Consider the following 17,917-nt stretch of genomic DNA (forward strand, 5'->3'; position numbering starts at 1 on the left):
CAAATGCCGACGTTTGAGAGGTTATGGAAGCCACTTGCGGCGCAGACGTACGTGTGAGTGCGTCAATTTGGGCTTGACCCGCTGAGATAGCTTGGAGTGCCCATACTGCTGCGAATGCTGGAGCGAAAGACGCGCCGATAGCCTCATAGATGGATTTCAACCAGAGCTCCATCTGTCTGGCAGTGGCATCCTTGAGTGAAGCCCCATCTTCAACTGCAACTATGGATCTAGCCGCCAGTCTGGAGACTGGAGGATCCACCTTGGGACACTGAGCCCAGCCCTTGACAACGTCAGGGGGGAAGGGATAACGTGTATCCTTAAGGCGCTTGGAAAAACGCTTATCTGGACAAGCTCGGTGTTTCTGGACTGCCTCTCTGAAGTCAGAGTGATCCAGAAACGTACTCAATGTACGCTTGGGGAACCTGAAACGGAACTTCTCCTGCTGAGAAGCTGACTCCTCTGCTGGAGGAGCTGAGGGAGAAATATCCAACATCTTATTTATGGACGCAATAAGATCATTCACTATGGCGTCCCCATCAGGAGTATCAAGGTTGAGAGCGGCCTCAGGATCAGAATCCTGATAAGCTACCTCCGCTTCATCATACAGAGAGTCATCTCTCTGAGACCCTGAACAATGTGATGAGGTCGAGGGGATTTCCAAGCGAGCTCGCTTAGGCGGTCTGGGACTGCGGTCCGTGTCAGAGACCTCACCCTGGGATCTATGAAACACCCCGGGGAGACATTGTTGTTCCAACTGAGGGGGACTAGGGGGCAGTGATTCCATAGTGCCCATGGTCTGAGATACCGGTCTGGACTGCAAAGCTTCTAGTATTTTAGCCATAGTCTCAGAAAGTCTGTCAGTAAAAACTGCAAACTCTGTCCCTGTCACCTGGACAGTGTTAGCTGGTTGTTCCCCCTGGGCCCCCCTTAGCAGAGGCTCCGGCTGAGTAAGTGCCACAGGGGCCGAACAGTGCATACAATGAGGGTCAGTGGAACCTGCCGGTAGCGAGGTTGTACATGCGGCGCAGGCAGCATAGTAAGCCTGTGTTTTGGCACCCCTGCTTCTTGTGGGCGCCATATTGTTGTCTCCTTTGAGCAACACAACAGGGTATATAGCCAGAAATCAACTGTGCACCATACAGTGTAAAGTATAGCCTGTAAACATATAAACTATAATCACACTTCTGCACAAGTGGGGCCAGCACCTCAGGTGCTGCTTACCGCCCGCTTAAAGCGGTTGTGTGGCCACCAGAATCCCTGCCTGGGTCCCCCAGAGTTTGTCTCCCCTCTGCAGCGTCCTAGGAGCTGACAGGAATGGCTGCCGGCGTCCTGAGGAGAGGAGGGAGCCGTGGGCGTGACCCAGAAAGTGCGGGAGCTGGTGCCTCACTGTGCACAGGGAGGGGGGTGGAGTATGCAAAGCATGCTCCAGCCCTCAGTGCTGCCGTGCTGTACAGCGTCCCGCCCTTCCCCTGACTGGCAGGGCTGGGGGCGGGAAGAGAGAGAGACTAGGCCCAAAAGCCGGGGACTCGAGTTATAAGCGCGGCCGCCGTATAAGCGCGGCCGGCGCAGAGTCCCCGGCGCACTAACAGTCCCAGCCGCGCCTCAGTAAAAACAATGGCAGCGGCGGTCAGCGCGGTAGTCCCCATACACAAACACACTCAGCGACGCTGCAGTGTATAATGGCACAAACGCGGTCAGCGCCGCGGTCCCCGGTGCACTAGCACACCCAGCAATGCTGGAGTGTTGCTGTGCGCGGTCCCCACGGGGACACAGAGTACCTTAAAGTAGCAGGGCCATGTCCCTGAACGATACCCGGCTCCTATCCAGCAGGCTCCTCAGGAGTTGTGGATGAAGCACGGTCTCAGTGCCTGGAGACCGATAGGATCCCACTTCACCCAGAGCCCTAAGGGGGATGGGGAAGGAAAACAGCATGTGGGCTCCAGCCTCCGTACCCGCAATGGATACCTCAACCTTAACAACACCGCCGACAAGAGTGGGGTGAGAAGGGAGCATGCTGGGAGCCCTATATGGGCCCACTTTTCTTCCATCCGACATAGTCAGCAGCTGCTGCTGACCAATCTGTGGAGCTGTGCGTGCATGTCTGCCTCCTTCGCACAAAGCATAAAAACTGAGGAGCCCGTGGGAGCACGGGAGGTGTATAGGCAGAAGGGGAGGGGCTTTACACTTTTAGTGTAATACTTTGTGCGGCCTCCGGAGGCATAGCCTATACACCATTTGTCATTTGTCTGGGTCTCCCAATGGAGCGACAAAGAAATCGGTTTTTCTAGTGTGAACATAGCCTTACAGTTATTCACCAAAAGACCTGCTTACATTAGAGTCAATGGAGCTTGGAGCTACAGTTTATTAATAGGAGCTCTCATTGGTTGCTTTAGGCAACAAAGGACAATCTTAGTATAAGAAGCTTATGCGTGACGTAATATGAGACAGGGAGAGACAGACAGACAGACACAGACAGGTAGAGAAGGAGAAAGAGATACAGACACTTCGTTACTATCCCGGGCAATGCCAGTTACTAAAGCTGGTATCCATAAAAACTGCACACAGGTTTGGTTAAATTATTAATAAGATGTGATGGATATTATATAAGATTATAGAATTTAATGGTAGGCTGTATTAATCATTAGATGCGCTGCTTATAACATCCCTCACATGCTATTATTAATTAACCACGTAGGCACCTTTTGTGGCCATTGCAGTACATATAAATGGATTTCATTATGGCACATAAGAGGATGTATATATTTATTCACTAGGTGATTGTATCCTGCCTCTATAAGCACTCTATGGTATTTTATTTGATTTGCACACACTAGGTTTGCCTGAAAGAGGCCCTAGCTTCCAGGGATAAAATGCCACCTTGGCTTAATAAAGTCCTAAGTTACCGCATATTAAAAAAAAACAAAAAAACCACACTTTAACAAAAAGAAAAGAAAAGTGTGCATGTTAGGCTATGTGCGCACGTTGCGTATTTGCATGCAGTTACGCTGCAATCTGCACCGCAGCGTAACTGCATGCGTCCTGCGTCCCCAGCGCAATCTATTAAGATTATGCAGGAGACGTGCGCACGTGGCGTATTAGAGCGCAGCGCTTCGGCTGCTGCCCGAAGCGCGCGTTCTAAGAAGTGACATGTCACTTATTCTGTGCGCTCTGCATGCAGTCCCCGCTCTGTCTATGGCAGGGGCTGCACTCAGAGCGCATGGAATCAGCTTTTTGTTTTTTTTCATTACGGACTCTTTCTGCAGCGATTTGAAGTGCACGTGAGCTGTTCAAATCGCTGCAGAAATTCATGCAGGGACAGAATGCTACGTGCGCACATAGCCTTATAGTCCAAGGACAGCTTCCTGTGGCAGCCCATAATGTAGAACACCGACAGTCTTTCCCAAACACAGAGAGCAATGCAGGGGTGCGGTCACCTCTTCTCTTGGCTTCCATTGGTCCTTTGGTATATTAGGACCCTCGGGGTACATTTGTAGATGACATTTTTTACCACAATATAAAATGTTTATCATCATTCCCACAGACAATGAATTAGTGCCCAACAATAAATAGCCACTTTAAAGTCCAATTGTAGCCGCACTCACCTTGTCCCCATCAGTGGTTCGAACACTTAATGCATTAGGCACCAGTAAAGCTGTATTTGCTTTTTTAACAATAATCACTGAACTGACAGGAATCAAGACCTGTACATGAAATAAATAGGAAATTGTTCATAAAATGAAAATGCTATGGGATTCACACAGTAGAAAGTGTTCTGCATATATTTGCTCAATTATGAATGCATGTAAGCAACCCTACTAGACGTATGTAAACTCAGGCACAAATCACATGAAGGTCTTTGCTGCTGGAGACAAACATTGGTGTTTAGAAATTCAAGTTATCTATGAAATATAACTCACCTGAGCAAAGTATTTCTCATTGTACATATAAAATGTAATTAAAGCAGCACTTCTGTCTATGTAATGGCTGCTGATGAAGAAGCATATGACCAGACCTTCAGCCTCCCCTTGACGAAAAGCAGATTTCCCATGTGAGGTTTTAAGATTAGACAACACTGATGGACTGATCTGGTTACATGCTTCTCCAGTAACCAAAAATATGGACAGAAGGGCTGGTCAATCGTGAGGAAAGCTGCAACAACAAGAGTGGTCAATCCGTTCAGTAAAGTACCTAATTTTGCGGAAGGATTTATTATGCGGTACCACAATAACAAAGAGAACTCATCACTAGTCTGAGGCTGCCCGATTTAAAGGGGTAGTCCATTAACTAAAATGTCCTTTCTAAAGATCTTTATACTCCAATTACTTTAGTAATTAGTTTTATTATAAACAACCTTACATTTCTCCCTTTCAAGCAGATCCCTAAATGTGTTTGTTTTAAACTACCCTACATTTTGTTTGAGAGGAGTCTCAACCAGGACATCACAGGAGGCTGGAGCTGCACTCACTTTTCCATGCCCCTCATGGAACAGGGAGTCATCAGGGGGGTCAACGCTGCAGCTAATACTACAGTTTCTTGAATTGCCGCTTTCTGAAGATTTCCTGGACCGATGGTGATAGAAACTGTGAGAAAGGCCAGTGCAGTGCCATCACTCTGCTGCTATCGTCGCCGCTGAATCCTCTAACAGTGAAATAAGACATCATCATCAGGTGGTAGAGATAGAAGCATTGAGTGACACTAGTGCCACCCCACCGCTTCTTTCACCACTCTCAAAACAAATAGTCAGGGGGGAGGTGCTAGAATCTGTGGGGCTTCGCTGGTGTCACTTATAGCTTCTATCTACTGTATTTTTCAAAATATAAGACACACTTTTCTTCCCAGAAATTTGGGAGCAAAATGAGAGGTGCGTCTTAAAATCCGAATATAGCTTACCGGGGGGTGGTGGATAGGGGTGAAAAGAGGCAGGGGTAGAGCTATGCAGTGTGCTGCTGGCGCGGCTCTGTGTGGTGCTGGTCCGTGCGTCGGATGGCACGGCTCTGTGCAGCGGGGCTCTGCTCTACATGGGGCTGCTCTGTGCGGCAGGCGATCATTCTGAAGATGTCGGCAGTCGGGGCTTCAAATAATGGTGCCTAGAGTCAGCGCGTGCGCATATGGAGCTCTCAGCTCAAGCTCTCAACTGCACACGCACAGAATCCGGCTGCCATTATTTGAAGCCCTCACCGCCCATCACAGACATCTTCTGAATGATCGGTGCCTCACCGCACCCCGCACGGAGCAGAGCCGAGTCACCAGCCCCACACACAGCAGAGCCGCGTCACCAGCCCCGCACACAGCAGAGCCGCGTCACCAGCCCCTATCACAGAGCAGCGCACGCAGTGAGTATCTGGGCTCCCCTCCGTACCACTCACAGTACTCCAATACATCCCCTGCCTCCTGTGACCCCCCCCTCCCCCCACTCCACTGCTGCCTTCTCTACCTGGTTAGACACCACCGGATTATAAAACCGACCCCATATTTTTATTTTTTTTTACCTTTGTTTCTTCAAATTTGGGGTGCGTTTTATAATCCGATGCGTCTTACAAAACGAAAAATATGATAGTTTAACAGCTAGAACCTGCGAATGAGGAAACAGAAGCAGAGAATTGGCGCTGGACACACCTCTCCCACAGTGTCATGCCTGTGAGCTGCACGTGCACGGTCATACTTACTGCAGGCAACGTCTTGTGACTAGCCAGCTTGCTGAGATTTCTCATTCAACTCTCCCTGTTGAATCTCCTACTGGCTATAGGAATGCACGGCCAGACTCTCCAGGAATTTGTATTCCTGTGTCCTGCAGAGTATTTATTCCCCGGCCAATGCCCTGTCAGTACTTAGTATATCAGGCAGCTCCTCTGTCCACACAGGTGTCTGATAGTACAATCTTGTTTTGTGTTTCAGAGCGCTGTGTTTGGTCCATCCGTTTAGGCTGTCCTGTTTTTTGCCCTGGCTTGCTTATTGTGACCTCTCCTGGCTTGCGTCCCACTTGTCCTGATCGCTACTGTCATTGCCTCGGGTTTCTGTACCTGTGCCATTTGTCCCATCCCGGTTCTGCCCATTGTGACCATGCCTCCGGGTGTTGCTTTGTATGTTTCCTGCATCCTGACCGAGGGACTGCCCTGGAGTACCACCTGTGGACCAAGCCTATACTCAGCATCAGAGGCTCTAGTGAATATTAGGAAGCAACTTAGTCACGCCCGTCCAGAGTAAGCCGAGCTTGTGGCGCAGCCAGGAGTGTCACACACAGCGCCATGGAACCAAGACATCAGAGGGCAGCGATGCAAGACACTATAGTAAGTAAGTGTAGCATTACCGTCTGAGGACATCCTGTTCCAGAAGGGGTAATAGATGCTGCAGAGAAGTGAGTGCAGCCCTTGCCCCCTGTCATGTCTTGTTTGAGACTTTTTTTTTCTTTTTTTTTTAAAGAAAAAAGTGTAAGCAACCTCTAACTGGTGAATTATCTAAATAGAGCCCATTAACAAAAAAAAAAAAAAAAAAGTCCTGATATCCCCATAAAGAGCTTAACTTTCTGGCCAAAGTCAGGTCCAACTTTTGGGATATGGGATTCAAACATAAAGAGTGCCATCTTGGAATCCTCCACAACCCTCTTTGCTATGAAAGAGCAAGATCATGCTCTTTGCACTAATGCAGCACTGCGTCATAAGATCATTAGTGTGGTTACAGTCTCTAAGGGGTGCTTCACACACAGCGAGCTCTCTGCCGAGATCGCTGCTGAGTCACGCTTTTTGTGGCGCAGCAGTGACCTCATTAGCGATCTCGCTGTGTGTGACAATGAGCAGCGATCTGGCCCCTGCTGCGAGATCGCTGCTCGTTACACACAGCCCTGGTTCGTTTTCTTCAAAGCCGCTCTCCTGCTGTGACACACAGATCGCTGTGTGTGACAGCGAGAGAGCGACAAATGAAGCGAGCAGGGAGCAGGAGCCGGCGTCTGACAGCTGAGGTAAGCTGTATCCAAGATAAACATCGGGTAACCAAGGTGGTTACCCGATATTTACCTTAGTTACGAGCCTCTGCAGCTCTCACGCTGCCTGTGCTGCCGGCTCCGGCTCTCTGCACATGTAGCTGCTGTACACATCGGGTTAATTAACCCGATGTGTACAGCAGCTAGGAGAGCAAGGAGCCAGCGCTAAGCAGTGTGCGCGGCTCCCTGCTCTCTGCACATGTAGCTGCATTACACATCGGGTTAATTAACCCGATGTGTACTGTAGCTATGGTAGGAGAGCAAGGAGCCAGCGCTCAGTGTGCGCGGCTCCCTGCTCCCTGCACACACAGCTGTGCGCTGGTAACTAATGTAAACATCGGGTAACCATACCCGATGTTTACCTTTATTACCAGTCTCCGCAGCTTCCAGACGGCAGCTCCGTGCAAGCGCAGCGTCGCTTGCACGTCGCTGCTGGCTGGGGGCTTTTCACTGGTCGCTGGTGAGATCTGCCTGTTTGACAGCTCACCAGCGACCATGTAGCGATGCAGCAGCGATCCTGACCAGGTCAGATCGCTGGTCGGATCGCTGCTGCATCGCTAAGTGTGAAGGTACCCTAACAGCTTAGCAAAGTATACTACAATGCTGGGATAGTGCAAAGAATGAGAGATAAAACATGCTGTTTCACAGCGAGGAGGGTTGTGGAAGATACAAGATTCCGCTTTGCATACCAGGATCCCATAGCTTTGAAGTTGACATTTGGTAGGGGCACTTGACCACTTGTATGAAAAAGGTGATATTTAGAAAATTCAACAGTCTGAGGCTCCCCACTCCTTTTGTAAATTAAAAGGGCAACATCAGACTAATGATAGGTATTATTTAATGTATAAAGAATAAAAATGTATTCAGTAACAAAAAGATCCTAGAACGGTGTGAAGATGTAATAAAGACTGCACCACTCTGACTCCTTACACTACTTTCCAGGTCTGTGCTGGCTGGAAAACATAGGCTGTTCTGCCAACTATAGCATGATCAAGAAATGCAGTAGAATGGGTTTTGCAAATACAGCTGTCAGAAAATATATATTAGGTCAACACAGTTAAAGCAAGTATGATGTATATAAACATAATATTTATTCATTTATATAGCGCCATTAATTCCACAGCGCTATACTTACATTGGGAACACTGTCCCCATTGGGGCTCACAATCTAAAGTGCCTATCAGTATGCCTTTTTGTAGTATGAGAGGAAACCCACGCAAGCACGGGGAGAATATACAAACTCCTTGCAGATGTTGTCCTTGGTAGCATTTGAACCCAAGACCCCAGTGCCGCAAGACTGCAGTGCTAACCACTATACAATGTGTCCACCCATATCCTGTCCACCGCCATTAACTTGAGAACGGCGGCAGCTATAGGCATAGAAGTGGTGTCTAGGTATAGTAAAGTATCCATGTGCTACGCAATGAAACCACCTATAGCGCCACCTTGTAAAAATCAACGGAGTTAGCATATTTATCTAAAAAAACGGAACGAGATAGAGAAAAAAAAAAGTGAATTACAAAGTTGTAGGGCATCATCAATTCAATACGAATCGACACCTTGCATACAGAAATGCTATGATTAGAACGTGTAAAACTCACAAGGCTGCGGACGTGAAGCGATACCTCATGGAGACCTTCCTACAAGTCATTGGGTATGGTGGCTGTGTGGAATGGTCTCCACGCTCACCTGACCCCACCCCATTGGACTTCTTTCTGTGAGGTCACATCAAACGGAAGGTGTATGCGACCCCTCCACCAATATTGCAGGACCTACGACGACGTATCACAGATGCTTGTGCAAACGTGTCACCTACCATATTGCACAACGTGCAGCAGGATACAGTATGCTGTCCAGAGTCCAGATGTGCACTGCAGCTGACTGTGGCCACTTTGAGCATGAAAGTTAAACGAGCGCCATATGCGTGACCAGCATTCAATTATTTTTTTTTTGGTGGGGGGGGGGGGTCATGGGTTTTATATCATAGCATTTCTGTATGCAAGGTGTCGATTCGTATTGAATTGATGATGCCCTACAATTTTTGAATTCACTTTTTTTCTCTATCTTGTTCCGTTTTCGAGATAAAAATGCTAACTCTGTTGTTTTCCACCAGGTGGCGCTATAGGTGGTTTCATTGCGTATCGCATGGCTACTTTACTATACCTAGACACCCCTTCTATGCCTATAGCTGCCGCCATTCTAAAGTTAATGGCGGTGGACAGGATATGGGTGGACACACTGTATAAAAGGCATAAGAAACCTTTTGAGTACTATGCTTTTCTGCTGTGCTATACACCTACACTGCTAAATTTTGTAAATTATTTGATCCGAACGTGTGTAGCTGTCCTAATATTATGTAGTCCTTTGGCTTCCAGTACCATCTATATACTGACAACAAGCAAATCTACCTCACTGACCCAGAAGTCACCTCTGTTGAAAGACTCCCAGAGTGTTTATTAGCCACACCGTCCTTCTAATCACGCTTCATAAAACTCAATGTGGACAAAACCGAACTGATCAACGTTTCCTCCAGTTCACAACATTACGTTGTACCCAGCATCACAAGTCCGCTGCCTTGGTGTAACTCTTGACTGTGTACTGACCTTCAAACCACACATCCAAAGCCTTACCACTTCCTGTCACCTCAATCTCAACAATGTTTCCAGGATTCATCCTTTCCACACACCCAAATAAAAATTTTAGTACATGCCCTCACTAACTCAATATCCTCCTCTGCGCCTGTTTCCTCCCAACTAAGACTCATGCATCTATCCAGCTGTTCCTGAAAGCTGCTGCTCAATTAATCCACCTCTCTTCTCACTATTTCTCTGCCAAGCCCATCACAGACTTCCAATTCCCCAGCAAATTCCATTTAAATTACTAACAATGTGCTATAAGGCCCTCCACAACCGGTCTCCTCCATACATCTACGAACTGATCTCCAGACACTCCCACCACATGTACCGTATTTTTTGGACCATAAGACGCACTTTTTTTCCCCCCAAATGTTGGGGGAAAGTGGGGGGTGCGTCTTATGGTCTGAATATAGGGCTGCGGCCGGGAATGAGGGTGCTGCGGTGGAGCGGGTCATCGGCGGCATGAGCAGGCTGTAGCAGCCTACCGTGACCACGTGGACCCGCTCATTCCATATGCACGCCCATCCTCCCGCCCATCATCTCTCAGCGCTGAAGGCGGCGCTGACAGGTTGGGCGGGATGATGGGCGGGGGTGTGCGCGCATAGTAAATAGCTGGCCGTGATCACCCCTGGCAACTACAGCCTGGAGTGATCATGTGCGGCTGTATTCACTGCCCCCCGCGCATCATTATCAGCGCGGGGGGCAGTGAATAAGTACGGTGCATTCACCATTCCCCTGCAGCTTCGCGATGTCCTCCCGTCTGCCGGTCAGCTGATCTGTGTAGAGAGCGGTGAGCACAGCGATTAAGTCATCGGTGTGTGCGCCGCTAGTCACGCAGGTCAGCTGACCGGCAGACAGGAGGACGGGCGGTGCTGCAGGGAAGTGACCGGTGACTGCTCCACACTCCAGCGGCGCTGCTGCTGCCACAGACAGGAGGAGGAGCGACGCTGCATGGAGCAAGGAAAGGTGAGAATTAACGTTTGGGGTTTTTTTTTGTGTGATACAGGCCATATAGCAGGATGGCTGGGGGTATATAGCAGGATGGGTGGGGGTTATATAGCAGGATAAGGGCATATATCAGGATGGCAGTATATATCAGGATGGGGATATATAGCAGGATGCCAGTATATATCAGGATAAGGGCATATACCAGGATGGGGTACATATACAAGGCAGGAGGATCATTAGAAGGATGGGGTATCTTAGCAGAGAATTTGGGAACATTACCCCCCTTAACAGTGTCAGCAGCAGATCCTTGCCCCATAACAGTGTGTCATGACCACATATTTTGCTTAAAATTTTATTTTCCTATTTTCCTCCTCTAAAACCAGGGTGCGTCTTATGGTCCGGTGCGTCTTATAGTCCGAAAAATACGGTAATCTCTGGTCCTCCTCACTAGACCTCTCCCCTCTGCTCTCACAGAATTTTAGTAAGCATCCCAAATTCTCTAGAATTCAGTGCCTTAAAACGTATGACTGTCAGCCAGAATTTAAACCTTCAACCTGAAATCTCAACTCTTTGGGAAAGCCTACAGCCTTCAACAACCCCACTGCCAACTCACTACCACTGGAGCTGTACCAACCCCCAACTACTGTATCCTTCCCTGTTACCATGATTGCAAGTTTGAGGGTTCTCTGCCCTCTAAACCAGTATGTCTGTTAGTTTATTTACTATACATAATGTCATTAATGTCATACATACATACATACATACATACATGCATACATACATACACACACAAGCCTCTTCACTTTCACAGCACCCAAGAATCAACGGCGCTTTAAAAATAAATAAAAATTGTTTTAGATTACTTCTGCCCGGTTTTAAAAAAAACAAAAAAAAACAACTAACCTGATTAAAAATAAAAATATATATATTTGCCTTATTCTGTGTCTTGCTTCAAAATGTCAAAATGACGTCATTACAGTGACTACCGTCCCATTGGCCACTCGGCCCCGCCGCCATTGGCCGCTTGGCCCCGCTCCCCGCACACATTGGGCACCTATACACCTCCCCCCCCCCAGGACTACTCCTCCTATTATCCTCCACTCCCCCCGGGACTACTCCCCCTATTATCCTTCTCTCTCCCCAGGACTAGTCCTCCTATTATAGTCCTCTCTAAGGGGTGCGCAGCATGGGGGATGGAGCACGATGGGGGGGGGTGTACACCTCCCCCCAAAACACACACACACACACACACTGGGAACAACAAACACCGCCCTACACAGACATCGCCACACACACACACACACACCGCGGCACACACAAATATAGGCACACACCGCACAAAACATACCTCTCCCAAAACACACACACGCACCCCCCCCCACACACAAACCGCGCAACACACACAGCGCTGCAGACACACAGTGCTCCACAAACAACTTCAACACACACAACGCAACACACAAACACCGCTCTCACCCCCCCCCCCAGAACATGTACAGCGCCCTACACAAACACTTGGCAACTACACACTATCTATACAGTATACAGTCATATGAAAAAGTTTGGGCACCCCTATTAATGTTAACCTTTTTTCTTTATAACAATTTTGGTTTTTGCAACAGCTATTCAGTTTCATTTATCTAATAACTGATTGAAAATGAGGTTTATTGTACTAACAGAAAATGTGCAATCCGTATTTAAACAAAATTTGACCGGTGCAAAAGTATGGGCACCTCAACGTAAAAGTGACATTAATATTTTGTAGATCCTCCTTTTGCAAAAATCACAGCATCTAGTCGCTTCCTGTAGCTTTTAATGAGTTCCTGGATGAAGGTATATTTGACCATTCCGGTTTACAAAACAATTCCAGTTCAGTTAAGTTTGATGGTCGCCGAGCATGGACAGCACGCTTCAAATCATCCCACAGATTTTCAATGATATTCAGGTCTGGGGTTTGGAATGGCCATTCCAGAACATTGTAATTGTTCCTAGGCATTCATGCAAGAGTAGATTTGGAGCGGTGTTTTGGATCATTGTCTTGCTGAAATATCCAACCCCTGCATAACTTAAACTTCGTCACTGATTCTTGCACATTATTGTTAAGAATCTGCTGATACTGAGTTGAATCCATACGACCCTCAACTTTAACAAGATTCCCGGTGCCGGCATTGGCCACACAGCCCCAAAGCATGATGGAACTTCCACCAAATTTTACTGTGGGTAGCAAGTGCTTTTCTTGGAATGCCGTGTTTTTTTGCCTCCATGCATAACGCCTTTTTGTATGACCAAACAACTCAATCTTTGTTTCATCAGTCCACAGGACCTTCTTCCAAAATGTAACTGGCTTGTCCAAATGTGCTTTTGCATACCTCAGGTGACTCAGTTTGTGGCGTGCTGGCAGAAACTGCTTCTTTCGCATCACTCTCCCATACAGCTCTCCTTGTGCAAAGTGCGCTGTATTGTTGACCGATGCACATTGACACCATCTGCAGCAAGATGAAGCTGCAGGTCTTTGAAGGTGGTCTGTGGATTGTCCTTGACTGTTCTCACCATTCTTCTTCTCTGCCTTTCTGATATTTTTCTTGGCCTGCCACTTCTGGGCTTAACAAGAACTGTACCTGTGTTCTTCCATTTCCTTACTGTGTTCCTCACAGTGGAAACTGACAGTTTAAATCTCTGAGACAACTTTTTGTATCCTTCCCCTGAACAACAATGTTGAATAATCTTTGTTTTCAGATCATTTGAGAGTTGTTTTGAGGAGCCCATGATGCCACTCTTCATAGGAGATTCAAATAGGAGAACAACTTGCAAGTGGCCACCTTAAATACCTTTTCTCATGATTAGATACACCTGCCTATGAAGTTCAAAGCTCAATGAGGTTACAAAACCAATTTAGTGCTTCAGTAAGTCAGTAAAAAGAGGTTTGGAGTGTTCAAATCAAGAAATTGATAAGGGTGCCCATACTTATGCACCTGTGAAATTTAGTTTAACTGCAGATTGCACATTTTCTGTTGGTACAATAAACCTCATTTCAATCCAGAAATATTACTCAGTCCATCAGTTATTAGATATATGAAACTGAAATAGCTGTTGCAAAAACCCAAATTGTTATAAAGAAAAAAGGTTAACATTAATAGGGGTGCCCAAACTTTTTCATATGACTGTATATCTTATTATATATAAACAAAAATCATACATTAACTACACATTAAATTCTAGAATACCCGATGCGTTAGAATCGGGCCACCTTCTAGTAAACTAATAAATGCTGTGAAATATACTGCATTAATACACTAGATAAATGCAGCACAATGGACACTTCTTTATTGAAAGTGTTCACATAGACAAATGCTGAATCTGTACAGAGCAACTTATTAACCTAAGTCTTTTGCAATAATTGTTAGTCATGCTTCCGATATTAGCAGTGTAAAACGTGGTACCATGCTTCTGCCCGAGGATCATTAGGTTCTTTAGCTCTAAAAACGTCTGCAACATGCAACTTGTGAACAATCCCTTAGACGCACAGGAAGGACATTAAGTTAGGCATTTTTAAGGGTGCTCTTTCCGGCTCACCTTGTAGAAATCAAAGTTTGTAAGTGTAAATGACTGAACCGTTTTTCTTTTTTTTCTGCGCATTCCCTTTATCTTACCCCCATTTCAAGGGTCTATTTTCTATTCTTCTGTTGGCATATGTCAACTTGCTTTTTTGTGAGCCAAGTTGGAGTTTTAAGTGACATCATTCCATTTTATTATTTACAGTCCTGAAAAATGGGAAAAATATTCCCAGCACAGTGTAAAAAAACAAAAAAAAAACCAAACACACAAATACTGGCAGCCCTCCATTATTTCTATAATCATAAATTCATCTGTTCAAATGATCTCTGCTCAATACAAACCTACCTTGATTTCCTTGCGAAGCATTAGACAAAAAAATCCTAAGTGGCTGTGGGAGATATAAAGCCTTCCTTGGTACAAGACCTCTCTTTGGAGGGCACAAGTAAAACCTGAGAATGTACAGTAAGAAACATATTACTGAAACTAAAGGGGAGAGTCAAATAAACTGAAGTTCATTATCAAGAAATACCAATGATTTCTCCTATCAAAGTGCATTAAAAGGGAACCGGTTCTGTTGAAAGTGGTATCTGCTCTGCAGGGAGGAGGTTATAGAGCAGGAGGAGCTGATTAGGATAACACATGTTTGTGGGAGATGTTTCAGTAAAACTTGTATTATATTCAGTGAAATCCCTGTCGATTGTAAGTATACGAGTCCAGTGAGCGGTCCCACTCCGTGATTGATAGTCTTCCATGTATAACTGCCAATCACTGTGCAGGACGGTCTACTGGACCCGTGTATACAAATACCAGATTTCAATAAAAAGTACAAAGTTATACTGAATCTTTTGTAACAAAGCTATATCATTCTGTTCATCCGCTTCTCTATACCATGCGATCTACAGATCTGACGGCATCTACAACTTGACACGATCCCTTTAAAAGGGAACCGGTCACCAGTTTTTGCCCTATACGCTGCGGCCACCACCAGTGGGCTCTCTTATATACAGCATTCTAACATGCTGTATAGAGGAGCACAGGCCGCGCTGTAGAACATAAAAATCACTTTATAATACTTACCCAGAAGTTTGCTCTGGTGCTGATGGTCAGATGGATGGCGCCATTCTCCGGGATCAGCGCCTCCTCTTTTGGCAATCTTGCTACTCTGTCTTCTGATGCTGCGGTGCATGACACATCTACGTCATACATACTCGCTGGCACTGAGGTACTGTGCAGGCGCACTTTGATCTGCCCTGCTCCTGCGCAGTAGCTCAGTGCCGGCGAGTGTATGACGTAGACGCGTCATGCACCGCTGCTTCAGAAGACTGAGTAGCAAGATGGCCGAAGGAGGCGGCGCCGGTAGTGGAGAACAGCGCCACCCATCTGTCCATCAGCACCGGAGCAACCAGTTTAGGTGAGTATTTTAAAGTGTTTTTTTTATGTTCTATAGCATGGCCTGCGCTCTTATATACAGCATTCTAACATGCTGTATATAAGAGCCCACTGGCGCTGGCCGCAGCTTATAGGCCATAAAACTGGTGACAGGTTCCATTTAAATATGACTAGATGCCTTTTTGCCATACAGTCATCATTTTGGGTAAGGCACAAATGAAGGGAATCTATTACCAGCTGTATGTTATGTAACCTGAGAGACGCATGATGTAGGATCCAGAGGCCTTGATTCCACTGTTACTGATTGGTCTGCATGGTCCAGTTTTGATAAAACCACTATTCTCTCTTCTGCAGATCTATAAATTATCCGAATGCTGAGTTCTGTATAAGGCTAGGTTCGCACACTGCGTCTTTTTGACGCTGCGTTTTTGTGCGTTTTTGGCTGCGTTTTTGATCTCTGCGTTTTGCTGCGTTTTTCAAATGTATTGCATGGGCGGAAAACGCAGAAAAACGCAGGAAAGAACTGACATGTCCATTTTTTTTTTTAACTCAAAAACGCAGGTAAAAAAAACAGATGTGTGCGGACAGCAAAAATGAAAACTCATAGACTTTGCTGGGGAAGCAAAGTCCTGCAGTTTTGAGGCCAAAACCGCACCCGAAAAACGCGCAAAAACGCCGCGAAAAACGCACTGTGCGCACATAGCCTAACCCTGCCACATCACAGATTGGCAGAAAACTGTGTAAACAGCACATGAGGACTATATGACACAAGACAACTTGTCCTCTAGTGAATCTCCTGATGATATCACATTTCATTTATTGAAACCACAATAAAAATCTCAGAAAATGATATACCAGTGGAATCTGTGTATCTGCCCCTACATCATGTTGCTCTTAGATTGACAATGACAAAACCTGTTGACCGGTTCCCTTTAAACCCTGTTACTGTTGTACAGATTTTGCTTATTAAAATACAGCATTGCAATCCAATTAGTGATGCACACTGATATTTTAATGGCAGTCAGCTTAGAGCATGGTGTCAGATTTAGTCATAAAATAAAACCTGAGCAGATGGTTAAGCTCTTAACCCCTTCACCCCCGGCCACTAAAACACCCTAATGACCGGGCCATTTTTTGCAATTCTGACCAGTGTCACTTTGACAGGTTATAACTCTGGAACGCTTCAACGGATCCTGGCGATTCTGAGATTGTTTTTTCGTGACATATTGTACTTCATGTCAGTGGTAAATTTAGGCCGATATTTTTTGCGTTTATTTGTGAAAATTTAGGAAATTTGGCGAAAATTTTGAAAATTTCGCAAATTTCAAACTTTGAAAATGTATGCCCATAAATCTGAGAGATATGTCACACAAAATAGTTACTAAATAACATTTCCCACTTGTCTACTTTACATCAGCGCAATTTTCGAAACAAATTTTTTTTCCGTTAGGAAGTTAGAAGGGGTCAAAGGTCATCAGCAAATTCTCATTTTTCCAACAAAATTTACAAAATAATTTTTTTAGGGACCACATCACATTTGAAGTGACTTTGAGAGGCCGAGGTGACAGAAAATACCCAAAAGTGACCCCATTCTAAAAACTACACCCCTCACACTGCTCAAAACCACATCCAATAAGATTATTAACCCTTTAGGTGCTTCACAGGAACCAAAGCAATGTGGAAGGAAAAAATGAAAATTTTACTTTTTAACACAAAAATGTTACTTTAGCCATAAAATTTTCATTTTTACAAGGGAGAAAAGAGAAAGTACACAATACAATTTATTGTGCATGTTCTCCTGAGTACGCTGATACCCCATATGTGGTAAAAATCAATTGTTTGGGCGCACGGCAGAGCTCGGAAGGGAAGGAGCGCCATTTGAATTTTTGAACGCAAAATTAGCTGCACTCATTAGCGGACGCCATGTCGGGTTTGAAGACCCCCTGAGGTGCCTAAACAATGGAGCTCCCCCATAAGTGACCCCATTTTGGAAACTAGAGGCCTCAAATAATTTTTCTAGATGTTTGTTGAGCACTTTGAACCCCTGGGGGCTTCACAAAAGTTTATAGCGTTGAGCCGTGAAAAGAAAAAAAATTTTTTTTACCACAAAACGGTTGCTTCAACTAGGTAGCTTTTTTTTTCACAAGGGTAACAGGAAAAAATGCACCATAAAATGTATTGTGCATTTTCTCCTGAGTACGCAGATACCTCATATGTGGTGGAAATCAAATGTTTGGACACACAGCAGTGCTCGGAAGGCAAGGAGCGCCATTTGAAATTTTGAGTGCAAAATTAGCTGCACCTGTTAGCGGACGCCATGTCGGGTTTGAAGACCCCCTGAGGTGCCTAAACAATGGAGCTCCCCCACAAGTGACCCCATTTTGGAAACTAGAGGCCTCAAATAATTTTTCTA

General features: G+C 45.8%; 1 protein-coding gene across 3 annotated transcripts in view; it reads right to left on the reverse strand.

Annotated features, from left to right (window-relative positions):
- LOC142292855 (GRAM domain-containing protein 2B-like) overlaps positions 1–17,917 on the reverse strand; it is a 182,030-nt gene that overhangs the window by 47,629 nt on the left and 116,484 nt on the right. For all 3 annotated transcript variants that reach the window (XM_075337797.1, XM_075337795.1, XM_075337796.1), the window contains exons 5-6: positions 14,461–14,564; positions 3,603–3,701 (exon numbers count right to left, since the gene is read on the reverse strand). In XM_075337797.1, coding sequence (XP_075193912.1) covers positions 3,603–3,701; positions 14,461–14,564 — 203 coding nt within the window. The remainder of the gene's footprint in view (positions 1–3,602; positions 3,702–14,460; positions 14,565–17,917) is intronic.

The sequence above is a fragment of the Anomaloglossus baeobatrachus genome, chromosome 1 (assembly GCF_048569485.1).
Source record: "Anomaloglossus baeobatrachus isolate aAnoBae1 chromosome 1, aAnoBae1.hap1, whole genome shotgun sequence".
Lineage (NCBI taxonomy): Eukaryota > Metazoa > Chordata > Amphibia > Anura > Aromobatidae > Anomaloglossus > Anomaloglossus baeobatrachus.